Source organism: Melozone crissalis, unplaced genomic scaffold (genome assembly GCF_028551555.1).
Source record: "Melozone crissalis strain CALT ecotype California unplaced genomic scaffold, PUWL_Pcris_2 ptg000034l_1, whole genome shotgun sequence".
Classification (NCBI taxonomy): domain Eukaryota; kingdom Metazoa; phylum Chordata; class Aves; order Passeriformes; family Passerellidae; genus Melozone; species Melozone crissalis.
The window spans coordinates 5,450,039-5,470,972 of NW_026535812.1; the positions used below are offsets into that span (position 1 = coordinate 5,450,039).

At 44.3% G+C, this 20,934-nt stretch overlaps 1 protein-coding gene across 2 annotated transcripts; it reads right to left on the reverse strand.

The window, feature by feature from the left end:
* Nucleotides 1-5,039: 5,039 nt before the first annotated feature.
* On the reverse strand, nt 5,040-20,872 carry TRA2B (transformer 2 beta homolog). 2 transcript variants are annotated; one of them, XM_054282668.1, is made up of 9 exons: nt 20,749-20,872; nt 14,605-14,738; nt 11,115-11,277; nt 10,095-10,283; nt 9,120-9,235; nt 8,226-8,309; nt 6,444-6,506; nt 5,950-6,023; nt 5,040-5,451 (listed from the first exon to the last, which is right to left on the reverse strand). In XM_054282668.1, the coding sequence occupies exons 1-9, from the start codon at nt 20,782-20,784 to the stop codon at nt 5,441-5,443; spliced, it is 870 nt and encodes a 289-aa protein (XP_054138643.1). In that variant the 5' UTR covers nt 20,785-20,872; the 3' UTR covers nt 5,040-5,440. The 2 variants fall into 2 exon arrangements, with proteins under 2 accessions (XP_054138643.1, XP_054138644.1); XM_054282669.1 differs by lacking the exon at nt 5,040-5,451 and having other exon boundaries at nt 5,942-6,023.
* Between the last annotated feature and the right edge of the window lie 62 nt (nt 20,873-20,934).

The following is a 20,934-nucleotide window of genomic DNA, read 5'->3' on the forward strand; positions in this document are numbered from 1 at the left end:
ATAAATAATATAAATAATAATGTTTTTACAGTGCTTTTTTTTTGGAAAACAAGAATGTGTGAACCCTTCCCAAGCCAGATCCAACCAGCCATCCCTGCGTGTGATCCCATTGTCGGAAAGGCTCCAGGAGATGCCGAGCCTGTGCCAGACACTCCAGCCATGAGCTGTGCATGTTCTCTGCCCGCTGGAGATGGCTCCTGCAGCCTTAAGGGTGTCCTCAGGTCACCAGGAGTTGGTGTCACCATCTGCCTGCAGGTTAAGTGACATTTTTCTCTCTCCTTTCGAGAATAAAAGCATAATCCTTGTGGAATCGCATCGAGGACATGACTGGAGGCAGAAATAAGGGGCAGAATAATCCTGGCTAGGTGGGTGACAAGTGGCCTTGTGCTCTTGGAACAGAGCGTTGTGTGCAGGGCCAGGTGTCCCTTCCTGTGCTGGGGGGGATGAAGGGCAATAATCTGAATTCCCCAGATTTTAAGGCAATTAAGGACACTTAAAGCACTGCTCCTCCTGCTGCTCCATCCCACTGCCAGTCTTGCCTGGCATACGGAGATGGATGGAGTAGGAATAGCGGTGACGGGTGCTCAATGCCATGCCTACAGCAAAAATAGATGTGGTTGGGCTGCGATGATGCAAAGCCAGAAGAATCCTTCTCCTCCAATTTCTCCGGCTTTGCTTTCAGTGCAGCTCCTGCCTGGCTGTCATTTGTCACCGGTGCTCGCAGCTCCTCCATCCCCAGTACATTTTTTTGGGGTAATTTTAGGCTGAAATTGGTTGATAAAATCCTTTTCAAAGATCTTGCTCAGGCCATTCCTGACTCCTCAGGGATGAGCTGTTGACAGGAATGGGGTAGGAAGCTGCTGGTTCATTGTGTGAGGTCACTGCTACTGGGAAGCAGTGGGAGAAACATGAGATTTTGGGATTAATTAGTGCCCACGGGATGCAATACTCATTTACTACTCCTCAAATCAGCCTTCTGCTGGAGCTGGATGTAACAGAGGAGTTACCTGCAGGAACTCATCCTTCCTGCCCCTGATTTCTGACTTTGCAGAAAGAGCTCAACAAACTCCTGCAGATGCTTTCCCAACCCTATGGAGCTGATACTGTTTCCCAGTTTTGGTGGATCTGTCTTGGTCCAGATGTGATGTTCAAGGGAAGTCTGTGTTTTGGGGAAGAAGATTTCAGAGCACTGGTACAAAACAGCTGGAGAGGTGACAACCAGATGGAAAAAAAGGTCCTAAAAGTGGTGCAGGATCCAGCAGGAAAGGGAAAGCATCTTCCAAGGGTAGCCTTGTAGGCAAAATCATTCCTCCCTGGAAAGAGATGCTGGCATGGAATGAGTCTGGAATGCAGCAGCAAGACTGATAAAATGAGCAAAAGGCCATGAGAGGTTGAAGGAGGGTTTGTTTAGTCTGGAGAAGGACAGGATAACCCACTGTGTGTGAAGGGCTGCCTCGAAAAAACAGGACAAACTAGGAAAAAAAACAGAGTGTTTGGTCGACTGGACACGGGAGGAGCGGGAGATGCTGTTCCTCAGCTGGAGGTTTTGGGAGGAGGTCAGGCAAACATCTGGGACTACCAAATCCGTGTTGGGGCCAGCCTGGGGGGTTCCTGAGTCTCCTCCCAGCTCAGGAGAAACAGTCTGGCCCACAACTCCATTTTATCCCAAGCCTTTGGTAAGCCTGTCTCGGAGCAGGCAGGCTGGGATTCACGAGATTCCATCACTCTGTTCTGGCAGACTGGTCTTACTGGGACTTGCACTCAGGGTGGGCTCCTGCTAATGGAGCACCTGTGTTGGGATCTCTCCTTGGATCCCACATCCCCAGAGGGTGTTGGGAACAGGACAGAGAAAGGACAGCAGGGGGAGGGAGGATCCTGCCTCAAGCCAGCAGGGATCTGGTGCCTCCAGAAGTTACCTCAGGAGGCAATCCAAGAGGGAAAAGCTCAGTGACCTGGCCCAGGAGGAACCCACCTCACCTCTCTGACCTGTAAGTTTTCCCTGAATCCTTAAGGATCTTTTTCACTATTCATCATACAGAGAATCTCAGGAGAGCTTCATCCCACCCCTGCACTGTTGGGATTGGGAACAAGGTGGGAATGCAGCTGTTCATTGCTCCATGGGGGACACCTCTGGCTGCAGAGACTGCACAGGTCAGGCAGTGCCAAAACAAAGCCCTGAGTAAACCCTGTCCTACAAATGAACCCATTTCCTTAAGGAAAGGACTTGGTTTGCTGTCCTTTGTTCTCCCCAGCCTGTGGCAGAGATGACTCTGTGCACAGTGGGACTGGGACATGCTGCCAGAGCAGCTCCCACCTGCCCCTCACCACTCTGAGCAAGCCACCAGGCAGCTCCAGGCTGGGCCTGATCCCACATTTCCCTCATGTGCTGGTGATGAACTGTCTGAAATGCTGAAATGCAATTTTTGGCTTTTAGAAACCTCCCAGCTGGAGAATGGTGCAGCTGCTATGGAGGAGAGGGAAGAACATGAAGCACTGGCATGGAAGCAGCCCACCTTGGGAGATGGGAAGAGCAGAGCTGAGAAAATAATTCACAATTTGGTTGGAAAATGCATCCATGCTTTTCAACCCTTTTGCTCACCCTTTGCTGGGACATGAGTGAAAATTTACTCACTACTCACTGGATTTTAGAAGTTTCCAAGTCTGCAACAGTCAGGAATGCTGAGGTGGAGGCACTGGCATGGCTGGGTGATTAGTGTCTGTGTTAATTACAGCTGTGCTGGGGCTGAGCATGTGTGAGACATTAATGATGGGAATGTTGGACAGGCACCAGGAGCTCCAAGCTTTGCTGACTCTGCCAAGGTGATGCCAAAGGTATGGATCTGTGGGAACACGGTGTGGAGCACAGGGCAGGTGACAGAGATGGGCACTAAGGAGGCTCCTGTGGAGCTGTACACTTCCTATCCAAGCAGGAAAATGAAAGTATCAGCTTCTCCCAGCTCCAAAGCAGCTCCACTGGGATGGATGGGAGCACCTGCATTTTATGTGATCAATCTGCAAAATAAATTGCTTGGACCCCAGTGAAGGAGATGCAAGGAAAAATGGGATTTTTAGGAGCTCATGGAATTCCATGAGGAGCAGTGCAAGGGGTGCCTGAATATACTGAACCCACAACTGCCTCCATACTGCACAGCTCCCTCAAGCTCCACAATCCCTCCAGGGCCCCTCCCCGTGCCCAGGAAAAGGCAGGAGACGCTGCAGGGACAGGAGCATCCCCTGCACAGGGAGAGGCTCAGTCTACCCCAGAGGAAATTCCACCTGCATGTGTGGGGAGAGGAGAGCAGCACAAACAGCTCCTGGTTTCCTTTTTCCCCTCCACGTGCTTCCAAGGTTTTTATCAGTCCTCTGCTGACAGGAAAGCAGGTCTGGAAAGGGCACAGCCTGTCACATCCAGCCAGCAGATGCTGCTCCAGCAGAGATTCCCTGCTGCCCGGGTGGGATCCACGCTGGGGGTCAGGGCAGGCTCCCCCTGCCATGGATGATTCCTGCCTCCCTGCTGGCAGAGCACCAGGCCAGTCAGCTGTGGGTTCCAGCACACATCCCACAGCCTCCTGCCAGCCGTGCCACAGGGCAACACTTCAGCCTGGGAGCATCAGAGCCTGGGCTGTTCCTGGACTGAGAGCCCTGGGAATGATTCAGCAGCAAGAAGTGCTGGACAGGCTCTCCTCACCAAGCCAGCTACAGCAGCTCTTCCCCAAACCCTCAGAACAGCTTTAACGTGGATTATGGGGTGCACCTCAGCAAGCTGCTGCTCACAGAAAACACCCATTTCCTCTGGCACCCTTGGTGGGATTTTCATCTGGATCTGAGCCTTATCAGCACCCCCAGTTCTCACGATGACATGGAGGGGCTGGAGCGTGTCCAGGGCATGGAACAGAGCTGGAGCACCAGGAGAGGCTGAGGGAGCTGGGAAGGGGCTCAGCCTGGAGAAAAAGAGGCTCAGGGGGCCCTTGTGGCTCTGCACAACTCCTGACAGGAGGGGACAGCTGGGGGTGGTCGGGCTCTGCTCCCAGGGACAGGATAAGGGAAAACAGCCTCAAGCTGTGCCAGGGCAAGTTCAAGCTGGACATCAGAAGGAACTTCTTCCTGGAAAGGGTGGTCAGGCACTGGAAGGAGCTGCTGAGGGAGGTGGTGGAGTCCCCATCCCTGCAGGGATTTAAATATGGCTTTTGGGGACAGGGGTACATGGTGGCCTCGGCAGTGCTGGGGAGTGGTTGGAGTCCATCTGAGAGGGCTTTTCCAAACAAAATGATTCCATGATGCACCATGGCCTTGCAATGCTCACAACCAAGCACAGACCTGGCACAGGGATTTGGGACACGCTCAGCACAGGAGCCATGTGACATTGCAAAAAATGGGTCACCAGGAGCAGCCAACTCCAAAATGTGTCACCAGGAGCAGCTCAGACCAATTACAATAATTACTGCCATGGTCCTGTTGTCCACTCTGGAGAGTAAAAACAGGGAAATTTTAACAAATACCTGGATAATTTTTAAATCCCTAAGACACCTGGTGTGCTGCTGCTGGCCACTTCCTCTCCAGGCAGCTGAAGGAGGTGGGGCCTGTTCCCTCAGTCTCTTCCTTTGCATGATGGCACACCATTCTCCTTAAACTTTGTTCCCTACATCCATAGAAATCATCAGTTTTGAGTCTAGAAACTTCCATTATTTCCACAAAACCCCACATTCTCACCACAAAGCAACGTGGAAAGCTCCTCCAACACAAGATTAAAAAATAATTGGCTCAGAGATCCAAGTGCACAAATTCACTATGTGGTATGACAGATACACATGAAGTGTTGGCCCAAAAGCTTTTAAATACAAATGGCAACAGCTAAACACCCAAATAAGGGATTCAGTGCTCATTTCACAAGTGAGAAATGGACTTGAGAATCACCTCAGATGCAATTTACTTGTGGATGTTTACATCAAAAGACTGGTTCTTCCTGGAAGGAGTGGATGGCACTTGCCCTGGGATTACCTCCATGCTTTTGTTTTCTTGGCAAAAAGAAGAAGGGAAAGAAAAAAACAAACGTCTTTTTATTTTATTTTCTCACTTTTGGAAAGCATTTTACACAGGTTTGGATCTTGAGAATAACTTGGAATCAGTAGAAAAAACTTACTGAACAGTTTTTGTCTTTACAATAGAAACCTTTCAGGAGTCAAAATGGAGACTAAAAAAATACATGCAAAACATACTCCTTTCAAAACACAACTGGAAACAAAGCACCAAACTACACAAATATGCAGAATGAAACAGCACTGAACACCACAGAAGTTGTCTTCATAAAAGGTGTAAAAGTCACCTAATTCACTAGGCACTGTCACTTGGTTAAACAGAAGAGACAATAAAAAAATATTGTCCACAAACTTGCAATTTCAACTCAAAGGCTGTAGCTAGAAATTCCTCTATGTGTCATGCTTTAATAGCGACCTGAAAGACAAAAACCCAACAGTCAGACTTCATGGATTGAGAGATTTCTGGCTAAATCCACTGCCTCTCCTCAAACCTGCATCAGATCTGAGATGATGTCCTAGAGGTAACCACTAACTCCTGTTTTAACAGAGTTGTGGAGGAAGAAACAGGATCTTACACTCAAAACAAGGGCTGTTATCTCACTTGATTTTTCCTAAGTATTACTCTGCCCTCAAGGTTTCTCAATGAAGCAATAAAGGAACTGTGGCTCAATAAAATATCCACACCAAAGTCCATCTTAGTGGACACACCAGCTCAAAAGAAGTTCAAGGAATGGCAAATTTACTTTTGAGACATGAACTCTGTGACTGGGCTAGGCCCAGGTATGGTAAGGCTGGAGGGGCTTGGTGCAAGCTGGTCTATGAAAGGTGTCCCTGCCCATGGCAGGGGGTGGAATGGGATGAGCTTTAAGGTCCCTCCCAACCCAAAGCATTCCCTGAGCCCATGGCTACTTACGAGGTGAGTAGGACCGGGATCTGGACCGGGATCTGTAGCCCCCTCGGCTGTAGTACGGTGACGGTGACCTCCTCCTGTGACAGGGGTGACACAAACAATCCCCTTGCTGAGTGGCACAGCTTTATGTGGGTAGCTCTAACCCCATCCTGGTCTCAGGAATGCTAACAAGTATGGGAGACCTGATCAACGTTTCTACTGGGTGCAAAGCAAAGATCTGAATTCTTTTTTTTGTTACCAGTATTATTTTTGACTAACACAACAAATACAAGCTCTTGCACTCACAATATGCTTTCATGTAAACTTAGTTTGAAGCCAGGAGCATCCCACACAAGCAGGGTAAGCCAAATCCACCTTCACTTTTAATCTGAATTACTTGTCCAAGGTGAAGATGTCCTTGACTTACAGTCAGTGCTACAGCCAGGCACCCCCAAATCCAACCCAAGCACTCCCAGGTTTTGTGTTTCCTTGTCCAGTTCCACTAATCCAGTACATACCTGTAAAACTGATCCCTGTCCTGAACAGCTCTCCAGCCTCCTCCGCCGCCACCACCTCCTCCTCTGTGAAAACAAAAGCAGAATGACTTTTAGGAATTTCAAAAATAACAAGTTCACTGTACAAAACTCCTCCATCGAGTAAGAAAATCATGTGAAGATAAGACAACATTAGTTCCTATACTGGGTGATGCTGAATTACTTAATTTAACATTGATTTTTAAACACCTATTCAAGGAAAACCCTCTTACTTATTATTTTCAAGCAGCAAGATCAATTCACTATCCAGAAGAAAAACACTGATTCCAAGGTGGAGGCAGGGAAAAACCTCCTATCCTGACATTTTAACACTTTAGAGTCATATTTAAACAAGAACTGTGATGTAATTTCTTCTGGAGAACAAAAACCAGACCTTACAGCATTAACACTGAGTGGTTGCACTGGAACCTCCTCAGATTCAGATCAGCAAAGCTTTACCAGGAGACTAAATCAAGTTTAAAGTCTTCCCCAGTTGTTTTTGGAGGATTGCTTTTTTAAAGTTTATTCCCTTATTTACAGTTAGTTTTCCAGGCAAAATTAAACCTCCCACTGCAACAAGGAGAAACTGAAGTTTTAACAGAACAATTCCCATCTGACACTGCATTTCCCTTAGGGCATTATTTTCACACAGGGCAGGGAATGCAAAGGAATTGTTACCAATGGAATTTTTAGGGTGGGGTATGCAATGCTCCACTGCATCTTGAACAATTCCAACTCTTTCTTCCTCAGGGAAGCCCTGACAACATAGCAACACTTCTCTCTTCCTCAACCAACCCATGTCTGTAGGAGGGGAAAGTAGTACCATGACATTTTTCAAGTAGCCACACACGAGTCATTTGTGGCTCCATATTTCTTCACAGAATCCCAGAATGGTTTGGGTTGGGACCCTGAACACCACCCAGGGGCACAGTGCTGCCACAGGCAGGGACAGCTCCCACTAGAGCAGGTCACTCTCACTGGCTTTCTCCTGACCCAATAACAGCTTCTGGTAACATCCACAAACCCTATCAGAAGGAAAAGGCACCACTTAAGACTTGGGCACATTGTAACTTTAACACAGAATTCTGCAATTGCAGGAATGTTTGGTAGTACAGACAGAAAAAATCAACTCTTCTTTTTGTGTTCAGCTTAACAGTGTCCCAGAAATTGTGAGGATTTTGTAGGGGACAAGGATTTTGCTGGAAAATGCTGTCACCAAAAGCAACCGTGATTACACACACATTCAACCTGACAAGGGGTGTTAAAAAAGCCTTTTAATGCAGATGTCCAATTCCTTATTTTTGGCAATAGTTGAGGTGCCATAATTATCAGCAGGAGATACTGGGGACCACAGAAATTTCCCACTTTATATCTACTACACTGTGCTCAAAATATAAGTTGACACTATAATGCCAACTCAAATATTAATCTGCACTATTTCAGCGCTAACAGATGAACCTAAAGAATCTAAAATAAAGAATCTAAAATAAAACTACAAAGAACAAACTTTGTTTTTTAAAGCTTCAGTGCAGAAACATTTTGGACTAAGCTAGGCCACAGGTCAAACACCATCAAGTATTTCTCAATCCAACCAACTTGATTTGTACTGAGCAATCATTTTGGTGGAAATGTCACAGGAAGATTCCAGAATGACAGCGAGTGCAAAAATACTCTGGAATACTTATGTAGGATGAACTGCCTAAAGCTTGCACAGGCAGATGAGAAAGCAGAGTTTAAAAAGCAGCAAAATATTGCAAATATGCTCACCTGTATGACCTGCTGTAGTAGTCACGGTCATCGTAGCCTCTGTCATAGCCTCTGTCGTAGTAATCTCGTCGCCGTGAGCTGCCACTGCAGGGAGTGAAGGAAATTGCATTTACTAAAATACAAAACTCTAACTTTGTCTGCAGTCTGGTAAATTCACACTATTTACACTGGATTGTATCATTATGTCGCATCCTTACAGTTGGAAGACTGTGAGTAGTCCTGTTTTCCTACCAGTGCATGTGGGAACAGGACTACTTAAATAATTGCTTTTTAAATGCTTGAACTTTCAGTTGTTTTCCTCAACCATTAGGTATCACAGGGACATGAGGAATTCCATTCTGAGAAGTCACTTTTAACTCTGAAAAAGCTCCTGTTAAATCAACTGACTAAAAAAAAATCAGAAACCTGTAGTCTTAACATCACCATAACCATCAATAAACTGAAAGTCTTGGGAAATGAACGGGGAATGACTTGGGAAAACAACTGACACTACTGGCACCTGAAGTCAAAAGTGCAGTGAAAAGTGTGTGAACATAGCAAACTACTACGCCCTAATGCTAACTGAGCCACTCAGCTCCTTGACCAGCACTTGTTCATTCACTCTTGAAAACCTGAGCTTGCAAAGGACATGAATATTTGAAGGTACACAGGAAAACTACTTGAAGTAATTTAGAAATTGTCAAAATGTCTTCCTGTTGACACAAGCATTACTACTGATGCTCATGTCTAGTGTTTTCAGTGTACAGCACAGCAGCCATGAACAAGAGAACACAACTTGTGCATTAATGTGGAAAACCACTCAGAATCAGGTCTCAGAGGAGAAAGAGGAGTTTTCACAAAATCCTGTACTGGTTGGGAAGGAAAAAACCCACCCAAACCACAGATAAAACTTACTAAGTGGGTCTTCCCATATAGATTCCAGGGGTAGGTGTGTGAGGTCTTTTTGTTATGGAGAAGTCTACCCGGATCCTTCTTCCATCCAGCTCCATTCCATTGGCACGTTCCTTTGCCTAAGGAGTGACAGAAGAGCATTAGCTGTAGGTATGAACTTCAGCAACAACGCAAGTTTCCAACCACTGATTTAAGTGTTAAAATGTCTTAAAACACCACTCAGTTTGAAGGCAGGTCTGAGTGTCACATCTTGCAGTGAATGTACTGTGTAAGACAACTCTAGGCCAGCTGGATTTCAGTGCCAGTAACCACTGAAAATGTGACTTTTATGGCATTAAAATCCTGAAAGGAACACCACTGGGCAATTGTTTCAGTGTCTCTGACATGACTAAGAGCAATCTTTGAACATGCTGATGTAGGGAGATATAACTACTCCATCACACAACATAAAACATTTAAAGGTTAAAAGAACATCAATAAGGTATTCAAATACATCCTTCAAATTACCATAACCTTGAATATAATACCAGAGTTACAAATAAAAAGTAAAAAAACCAAAACCAATTGTGCTTTTATTTTTGTCTGGCAAGTAGAAGGACCTACATATCAGGCTGTAAACCAAAATGGAAGACTTCATGACCTGGAAAAAATGTGGAAGAGATGTGGAAAAACCTGGAGATTCTCTGGAGTGGAGTTTATGCAGAATATAAGCCTTGTTCTAGCCCACAAAGGGTAGCTTTACAAGGATTGGTACGAGTGTAGGATTCTCTACTTTTTGAGAAGTGATTACAGAATTCCCAATTCATTCTGCAGCACTGGTAAGCCCAAATTCCATGATTACAAGACTCCAAGTATTTTCCAGGCTATGGGTTTCTCCTGGCTATACCCTGTGACAGAATAGACACCCCAGGAGCTCAGAGCCCAGCAAACACTTTATAAATACATAATGAGAAGCCCACACTGTGCACCCCAAGCTACCTCCTTGGCATCCTCGACGTTCTCGAAGTAGACGAAGGCGAACCCTCGGGAGCGCCGTGACTGCTGATCGTACACGATGGAAACGTCGGCAATGGGGCCATACTTGGAGAAAACCTCCCGCAGGTCTCGTTCTGTAGTGTACAGACTCAGCCCAAACACTCCGAGACAACAGTTTGGATCAGGATTTGCCTGAAGGAAAGGACACAGATATTAAAATCAAATTGGGTTCATCTGCAGTGCAACATTTTTCTCAAGTTGTGACTGTCAGAGCTTCCAGAAGAAAACAAACTAAGATGGGGCTGAGATTTGGGTCATGTGAAAAATGCCAATCACTTGTTTTTTTAAAAGCTTAATAGTAATAAAATTGTTATAAAAATAGTAATATAATTAGAGTAATAATAACTTGGACAGTTTGAATTAGGACAATATGAGACAATAGAGACAAAGAGTTACGGACATCTGGGTACCTTTTTTGGGCAGCACGAGCCTGAAAATAACAAAGGATTAACCCTTAAAAACAATAGCCTGTTGCATATTCACACAGTTCATACATGATGCATAAATTCCATTCAAACACAGGATTCTGTCTGGTCATCCCCAATGTCTTCCTCTGAACCCCAACAGCACCTTCAAGGCAGGAAGAAGTTCTTTTCTTCTGATAAGAGGGCAATAAATTCTCTTTCTCTGAAAGATTCAGGTGTCCTGTGGCTGCTATCTCACTGCGAGTCCTTTCTTTAAAAAAATTATCCTACATAGCACAGTTTCTATTTTAACATTTCTTATAACCTAAAACTATATTTACCACACTACTTAAGAGAATTAACACAGCATTACCTTCTAACACAACACATCTAATATTCATTTAAATATCTGTGAAAAGCCAATCATAAAATACACATTTTTCACAGGTCACCTGCTAATAGACAGCAATACATTAAACCTACAGGAGCACAAGCATTTCACAAAGCCCTTTGTGTTCCTCAGGGCACAGAGCCCGTGACTCATGGCTCACACACGTACCCTGTTCCCAATGTGCCGTCTGCGAGTAGACATGGGGGAATGGCTGTGACTGTGCCGCCGCCGGTAGTCCCGACTGTACGACCTGCTCCTGGATCTCCTGTGCGAGCGCGACCGCGAGCGCGACCTGGTGTAGTGTCTGCGGGAACTCCTCCTCGACCTAGACCTGAGGGAAAGAACAGAGAGGTACAGTGCTGGGCTTGTTGGGGTGTTCAATATTTTAAAAATCCAGCAGACAGTCACAAAAAGCTCAAATAATTGTTTTCCAAAATCCTGCAGTACCACATACCTCAGCTATAATCCATTTACTCACTACTCTCTACAGATGAATCTCTCTACTCTCTGTGTGCTAAATCTTTACTATCAGATTACAGCAGATAGTCTCAGGGCATTCCTGCTGCAGTCCAGGAACTTGTACTTGATCACAGTCAGCTCTTCCTTTAACAAAGCTACTGGGTGCAACAACTTAGGGCTTAAAATATTCAGTGTTTAGGTAAAAACAAGTGGGGTGGCTTTCTTTTCACACTAATCGGTCAAATATGCTTTAACACAAAGCATGCACCACTAAGGGGGGCACTCTCTTTCTTAGTGCTGCCTTGGGTGACACTGAAAAGCAAATGTCCCTGGAACAGAGCTGAACACAATCTGAAGAAATCAATCCTGAGCTGGCTCATTTACCTGCTGGTATTTCAGCAGTTATTTGGCACTGTTTGTTCATGAATATTTACATGTTCTGACTCTTAAGCGCATTTATGCAACTGCTCACCAATTCTTTTTCCCCAAAAATATTTTCTTACACCATGAGCTCTGTGGACACGAGGGTCTGAAACTCTTCAATTCCTCCTCCCAAAGCCTCATCCCTCCCAACACAGGCAATCATAGAGGAGAAGCTGGGCACTCACACAGGGATACTACACCTGATCTTGGTCTGCTGATGGCTGCACTGAGTAACCTGTGCTCCACACCACTCCAAAGGAAAACCCTCAAGGCTAAGAAGTGCAGTAAACAGTGTAACAGTCAATGGATCTGAGTCACAAATTCCAGATTTTCAGGCTTTCATGTCTTAAATGTCCCCTTCCTCTACTTCCACAGCAGCACCACTCCACTGGTGTGAGGGAAGCTCTGAACCTGAACTGCTTTTACTCCTGAGCATTTAACAGCTTCTTCCAGGATTTCTCACCAAGTGTCACCAGGCAGCCAAACTGTTCAATCTAGTTCCTCAAAAAACACCTCCAACCCCATCAGGAGACAGTCAGAGCAGCTCAACTTAAAATGCATATTCATGTCCAGGAGAAATTAATTCAGCATGTCCCATTACAGCACTTCTCATTATGTATTTATAAAGAAAACATTATTTTTGGCAACAAAATAAAAAAAAAATAGAGAGGGAACTTCCCTGAAGCTGGGAAAACAGTAAAAAAAGAGAGAAAGAATATAAAATAAAAAAAGAAGCTCCACACATGCACACAGCCACATTTTAGACATTGATATAGGAAAAAAAAATTAAGGCAAACAGAACTGGTATTTCAGGTACCAGAATGGTATCAGCCAAAGATAGGAACGACAAACATCAACAAAAGTGATTTTAAAATCAAGTATATCCACACGCCAACTGATAAAAACACCAGGACACAGGTTGGTTCCCAAATCAAAGTTTAATTTATAAAGCTTGTAACTCAAAAATACATTTGAAACAGAAACTACCAAGAAATAAAGAAGTTATCACAGGGTTATTTCTCTGGGGAAAGCCAGAGTTCAAAGATCTGCCCATGACCACAGCTCAACATGTGACAGCACTGAACAGAGATTAAAGTATGTTGTTTCTAAATATGTGCCTCGACACAATTCTGTCCAAATCTACTAATCAACACTAACTCTGGCACGTAATTCCATTATTTCCAGCCAGAGGCACCTTCAAGATAGCTGTTAAATGCTCAGGAAGCCATGGTAGTTATAAACTTCTACTGTTTGGTGATCAAAAGTAAAGAAACAGTTGCCAGGGTATTATTTAAACACTGTTTATTGCAAAAGTAAGATTTACCAGGTCTCTCATAAATTCTACATCTTCTATTTGCTTCCTCAGAATTGTGTACCATCTGTGACTGTATTTTTACTCAGTGTTGTGGTTATTCTGTAAGTGGGAAATATTTTAAGGAGTATAGAATCCCAGGAGTCATATGGATTAAAGGGCAGGAGAATATGCTGGGAGGGTGTAGTGACTTTGTTGTTTTAATATTAAAAGGTTTCCCCAAAGGTGTTCTACAGCTTCCCCGCCCTGAGGTTTTCAAACCCCAAGTGGATAAAGCCCTGACAGCAGGGTCAGAGCCCAGAGCAGGACCTGGGACTGGGCCCTTCCTGAGCTGCCCCATCACCTCTGACTGCTGGCACTCCCACAGGACACTCCAATTCCACACTCACTAAGGGTACTGCTCTAACAAGTATTTATTCCTTTTATTCAACACATTTCTTCTTAAACTACAGGGACTGCCAGGTGCATGATATGACACTTGTGACTGTGCCTGAATTAAACAAAAACCTTCATTCTTCTGCTGTCACAGCTTCCCAATCACATTCCTTCTCACAAAAGCCTTTCTGTCTGATCTTGCAAGATTTAACACACTACTTGATTATGTTTTCAACCCTGGGTGATTGCTGACAGCACAGTACCTTCCTCCAGCCTGCCCCCCAGGCTTTGGCAATTCATTGCGTGTTCACGTAAGTCTGTTGTGAACAGCTCACCTGAAAACCACACTGCTGAAACCTCGCTTTTTTTAGCCTGAATGTCTACAAATGAGTAAAGAAATTCTCAATACATTAGTTTCTGTAGTCAGCAGTCAACTTTCTACTTTTTTTAAGAGGAATTCTGACCCTGCACACAGCTTGTTTGGCAGGTGATTATCAGGAGAGGTAATACAGTGCAACAGGCACGTGGATGTTTGTACTGCCACATAATAAATACAATAAGCAAGTTCTCCACAACTTTTGTGGAGAGCTTGCAGAGTTGTCTAATATTTAAAGCTTCCTACCCTGTTAATTTTCAAGTTAAATCAACGTATTTAAAATGTCAGACTGTGAAATTTCCATTTATCTCTACTGCTTCTTTCCACTATTCCAGGAACATCACTGCTTCCAGTGAAGAAATGTAATACAGGAATGTGGCTTAAAATGGGAAATCTGTTGATGCACAAAAAAGCTAAGATCTAAACTCCAGGCTCAGACACAAGTTAGCTTGCCAAGAGATAAAAGGCAGGCACTTCCAAAATGTATCAGCAAGGATACAAAGCTCCATAGCTATTTAACTATTGGAAGAAGCAGCAAAAACATCTGAATTGATATAATCTGGCTTTCCCAATCCTGAAACCATGCATGCCCCTTTGCAGTCCATGTCCACAGAAGAGTCACTAACTCTGGGAACAGAACTGGCTAAGCTGGGCCACCTCTGACAATCATCTGAGTCGTGAGGAGGAGGAAGAGGTAAAAGAAGCAAACTCACCTGGATTCAGACCTGGATCTAGATTTTGACCTGGAGCGCCTGGAATCCTCCTTAGAGCGAGATCTTGCAGGGGTGTGCCTCCCCGACTTGCCAGACCCATGAGCACTTCCGCTTCTGGAAGCAGAACGGGATTCCTGCACGCAGATATTGAAAGCCTAATTTGTACACAATTCCTTGTTCACCTAGGGGCTGTAAACAAGCTCCAGTGAAATCAATGGTAAATATTCATAGCTATGTGTCCGGGCAGTCGGCATTAGCACTGCCTAGATTTTTAAGGAGGTTTTATTTTTTTTTTTTCCCTGGTAGACACTTCTTTACCCTGCATGTACTTTTGCTATTAAACAGATAATGCATGCATGTTTAGCAAAATATACAGGGACACATAAACAGACTAGTAATTACTTAGCGTAGTGCTTTCAGATTCCAGATTACTTCTTATCTTAACTTCATTTTTATTCCTTTTCTTCATTCTTCCGTTTCAAATTCTGACTTCTTTCATCTTCCCCACTTCACACAAATTGCTCAATATTCTACAAGTGGGACTTCTGGTCTGATAATTAGCATGCATTCACTTTCTTTTTTTTCAAATTTCAGCTTCACTTATTCCTGAGCTTCAAATAATTCTCATTTATAAAACTTGTCAAATGGCGACTTCCGCATTTTCCTTCTTCAACATTAACCTTAATAGAAAAAGAACAGGATGAAGAATATTTAAGAACTCCAGGATAAAATCTAGTGCCAAAACTGAAACTAGAAAAAAAAAATTGTGGACTTTTACTATAAATGCAGTTCAAGAATTGAATCTACCAAAGCCCTATAATTTTATCAACAGGTTCAGTCAACTCAGTTTAACTTAGCTCTAAGTAGCTGAATTTGCTATTTATGTCTGTATTTAACAGTAAGTGCAACTGGATCAACTAAGTACCTACTAAGGAATTGTAGCATCAGCAAACTCTAAATAATGTGCACTATCAGCCACACACTGAGACAAAATCACCAAGGAGTGACTCCAGTGAGGTCCGGCTGTGGTCACTGCTGGATGCGCAGAAAGCACAGCATTGGTCACTCCATGAACTCCAATTATCTGAATTTTGGGCCCCTCCTGCAGTTTGGCAGCCCTGGTGTGAAGGTTTAGGAGCACACACCCCCAGCTGCCTGCACAAGTGGCATTACATGTGCAGGCTTTGTGTTTCCACAGAAATCTGCATTCCCCACTGACCAGAACTGCACTGGAGCCCCACACTCAAACTGCTCTGGACTAACACCCCACCTGCTCTGTTATATGTTGGCAATCTCCTCTGGCAGTGACATGACCTAATTAGCAGTTTTAACTTATGTATTTTTATTTTTAATTCAGTAAAATGCTTGGTTTTAGTCATATGCCTTAAACACACTAGTAGAAAGTATTCTTCATTTCAAGATATTAGAGAAAACTTAAAATTCAGCAGAATTATACTTCTTTCTAAAAACAATCCTTAATTTAGCATAAATTCTGATGAAGAAAGCTCACCAATGACATTGGATACCAGATTTGTTTCAAAAATCCCGTTTTACTTTTCTAACACCTCTTAAACCTGAACACTAACTTAATTGGAATCTTGTACCAAGCATTCAGAAATTCATTTGCTAACAAGAAATTTACACACTTCAATCACTTCCATACAACTTCAACCAAATGTTACCATTTTACAATTCCCTTCCATACAGGGGAAAGAAACACGATGCACAGGACAAAGCAGGTTTGCAATTAATCCCAAGAGCAACAGAAATAGCACAGAGTTGGCCAAAGCTGTATTCCTCAGACAGATGTTTAATGTTTTGCTCTAAACTACAGTTTCCCCATGTACTAACACTGCAAAGGGCAGGGGGAATGTTTAGGAGCAATTTAAGTTACAATTAACTAATTTAACCTAAATCCATTAGTAACTTCCAAAGAAAACACTCCACAGAGATGAGTTCTGAGTTAATATATTAATTTTGCCTTAAGAAGTCTTAGCTCTATGACAAAGTTAGAGAAAGCAAGATTGAAGAAGGATTAAAACCCAAACCAAGGCTGCTTTTCACCTGAGAAAAAATAATTCCATTCACAAAAGATAATCTGGGCTAAACAGAAGGAGTTGTATCCAAGTACAGGTGGAGACCAGAAAGAAAAGGAGAAATGCAAGATTGGAGGGAAGCAGTTGGGAGGATTTTGCCCACAAACACACACCAAACGCTTTTTCAGAGCATTGAAAAGTCAAAAAAGCTTGGAAGAAATGAGTAGAGAACAGGCAAATCTTCATATATTTGGTACATTTTCAGGCAATCTTTGCTGTACTATCTAAGGTTGATATGGAATCTGGACACTGAGGAGCTGAGCAGAAACTTGGGAAGAAAATGTCTTTACGACAAATATCTACCAAAACATAAACAATTTAACAGCTGGCCCATTTTCATTCAACTCCTTTGCATTTCAAATTTTCGAGTCTTTAAAAATCCACTTTTTTTCCCAGATCATCCTTCAATCCACCCATTTTACAGGATTATTGCACTTCTTTATTCCAGCCTTAAAGGAATTCAATGCACCTCACCTGCTCTGGATATCACCAGGATTGGTAATAACCCCAAACTTACCACGTTGTCCCTGTTTCACCCCAAGCCCCAGGAAATCCTCCCTTACCCAAAACTCCAAGCACCAGGGGCCTGCAGCACTGCAAATTTATTTTACACCCTTGAGGGTTCACATCAGTCACTCCCACAGCTTGTTTCTTGCATCCTTTTTGGTTGTTCTTTATATTTCCTTTTCCTACTCTTTGCTCTTTCACTCTGTGAGTTTTAAGTTATTGAAAAATGCCCAAGTGTGCTCCTGGCATGACATGGGGAAGAGGGAACAAACAATCTTCTTTACCCTGCCTATATTCCAGCAGTGCTGGTCAGCACATTCAGACTTTTATTCACTAAACAATAACCATTTTCCCCCCTAACCTTGTCAAGTTGAATTTAACCTCCCTCCCCACATCCCTTGGTCTTTATCAACAGCTCTTCCCCTTCACCAGGCACTTCTGGAATCCACGTGGAAGCCCTGAAGTCCAGGCCTGTGGATTCCAAATGGTTCATTCCAGACCTTGAGTATATTCAAACCAAGTGCTGGGATGATTGTAACAGCTCTAAGCACATTCCCAAAGAGCCTTGCAGCCATGTACTCTGAGCAGGGAATGTCCCAGAGCAGGATTATTTGGGGGACAGTGGGTGGGAAAGGTTTCCATGGACAGAAGCAGCTGGAAAGTAGATGATGGCCACAGTTCTTTGTACTTCTGAGATGCAGGTTTTCCTCACAGGAATCAGTTACAGATTTCAGTCAGTAATGTAAGATACAGAGAAATAAAAGTATTAAGGTTTTATAATCATATATTCCTATGAAGTTATGTATTTCCACTTGTTTCCCTAAGGAAAGGGGCTGCCTCACATGACACTATCAGACCTGCAACCTCTTTATTCAAGGTGTCACTGTGCTGACTGCACATTCCCCAACCTCTCCCTGATGGAATTTGCCTCCCTTCCCCTGAGGGACATGAGATCACTGCTGGGGATTCACTGCAGGGAGAGCAGAACCATCCCTTTCCACAGGTTTCCAAACCCCACACAGAAAGAACACAGCGTGTTCTGAAAAAGCAGGCCACAGCTTCCTCCCACCACCTCTGCCACTGGCTCTGTGAGCTCCTACAGTGCCCAGGCTGGAAGGAAATTAATCCACCAGCAAAACCCAAATTATCTTCAACAGGTGTGGGCACTGAATGAGCTCCCCAAGAGGTGCCATCAGGTGCTAGCTGGTGAGGGAGGAACACAGGGCATGGTCCATCCTAGGGTGGCACTGAGTGATCAGCTCATCTCTAATCTCAAACTGCTTCCTCAGACCTCCTCACACAGTTTAGTAATAAAAACCACTCTTTCCTGAAAATACACGTATTAAATACCTTGTAAGTAATCTGTAAACTAAGCCTTTATACATAAAAAAACCCCCCACTCTGACTTGCATATTGAACACCTTCTGCCCATACACCAAGCCATCACTATCATAATTAACTAATTCACAGGGTAGGATTCATTAATTTGGCCTTTGTCTTTTTCCAACCCCTCCATGCCTGAATCCCACGAGCTTCAGTGAGAAAAATTTCAGTGAAAACAAAATTGAGTTGGAAAACCATGACATTGCAGCGTAACAACAGCATCTCAAGCATAGTCCTGTATTTAACAATTTATAGTTTCTTCAGTTCATCCCCCTATGGAACACAAGCTGTGAAAAGAGAAATAAAGTGGGGATTTTTTCTTTTTATCTTTCCTCCCCCTTTTAAAAACACCATAATCCAGAGTAAATTCGTGCTGCTGCTTAAACAAGTCCCGTTCCTGGCAAAAGCACCTGGAATTTCTTCATCCCCAAAGCTGCCATGAGGGCTCAATCAAGTCAGGCCTGCAAACCAATGCAGCTGGAAATGGAGTAAAACAAGATCCAGCTGACTGAATTCCCAGATCTGACTGCCTAAGGAACACCAATAAAGGAGAGAGCTCAATTCCTCCTGGCAGCCTGCACCTGGGACAGTTTAAGACAGCTGCAATCATATTCCAGATTATTTATCCAAGCACTAACTCAAGTCTGCAGAGACTCCAGCTTGGACAAGCACAAAAGGCACTGACTCAGTAAAACATAAGCCTATAGTAAGCAAAAAAATCCATAAATAACACTGACAAGAGCAGAAGGAAAACCAATCCCTGCTCCAGTCTGGAATAGCACGTGTGCAGCTCTATGGTTTCATCTTTACAAAAACATCAATTTCAAACAACTTATCTATTTAAAGGTCACAAAAGTTCACACATAATTCATTCCTAGGCACTGGCAAAGACTGCCTACAAATGCTTTCATACTTTTTTTATATTAAAAATATAATCTGCACAATTGTTTCACACAAAGAGACTTTGTTATAGAAGCTTTATTATTTTCACTCTTTCTGACCGAAAAGATAATGCAGGTTATCCTGGCAAACTTCATTAAGACTACACGGGCTTCCAGTCTGACCTTCACAATAATTAAAGCATCTTTAAAAAAACTAACATAAAAATAATTCACCCTGAGCAAAAAACACCCCCTCACTAAAAAAACTTCAGAGTGAATGAAGATACCAATGAAAACCCCGGTGCTAGAACGAGCCTATTCCTACATCCCTGTCTTTCACCATTCATTCCCATTTTTAGCTCCCTGGAGACCAATTTTTTCTATTTTTACCTACCTTGAAGTAGAAACACTCAGACATAACAGCTTCTAATAGTGAATTAATTAGACAAAACCATATTCTAAGAAAGACATGGCTCAAAATTACTACGTTTTCTAAAATTTCTTGCCCCCTCTAATTTAAAACTTAGGAACTTATCACCTCCAGAATTCCCTCCGATACTGCAACAAAATATTTGAATTATGCTAAAAAAAATCCCCAAAACACAGTAGTGACCCTAAATAAAGACATCAAAAGCTGATCCAGTAAACAAAAACCAACTACAGATGTGTATCACAAACGTGAAGCTTAGCAAGGCATCTATTTCGACATTAATAAAAACTCTTTTGGACAGTGAGATCTTTCCGAAGCTAGGAGCCCTGGCAGGGATCTGCTGCAGGTTTCACAAAGCCAAGGGGTTGCCTCCATTACCAAAATTAAATGAGAGGAGAGCCCGAGACACCCGGACGCCAGGCCCGAGAGCAGAGTTATTGTTACAGGGCAGATGCAGCGAAAAGCAGTCTAAATAAAAGAACAACTCAAGAGTGGATTGCGAGGCGGCTCTGGAGGGAGGATGATAACAGGATTCCCCCTCCGCAGGGTGGGATGGAGGGCGAGGGGCCCCGGAGGGCCCGGGGCCGCCATTTTGTCCCTCCCGGGCGCGCGGTCCCGGCCCAAGATGGCGCCAGGCGCCTCATGCAGGGAGCGGCCCCTCCGCCATCGACCCCGCAGCGCCGCCTCACCCGCCTCTCCGCTCCCGCGGAGGCTCCGCCACCCGCAAAAGGGGACACGGGGAGGACACGGGGGAACCGGCGCCACCCGAAGGCGATGGAGGGGTGCGTGGGGTTGGGAGGGAAAGGGGGGGCCCGGCCGCGCAGCGTGCTCGGGCTCTGTGTATTACCCGCTCGCCGTAGTTTTGTTCCCCGCTGTCGCTCATCGTCTCGTCCCGCTGCTCCCGACACCGCCGCCCGAACCGGACACGACCGACCCCGGCGACAGCGCCGTCCGCGCGGGAAGTGACGAGACCGCGGGGCCGCGCGCGCGCGCTCGGCAGGACACGCCCCCAGGGGGCCATCCCTGAACGGGA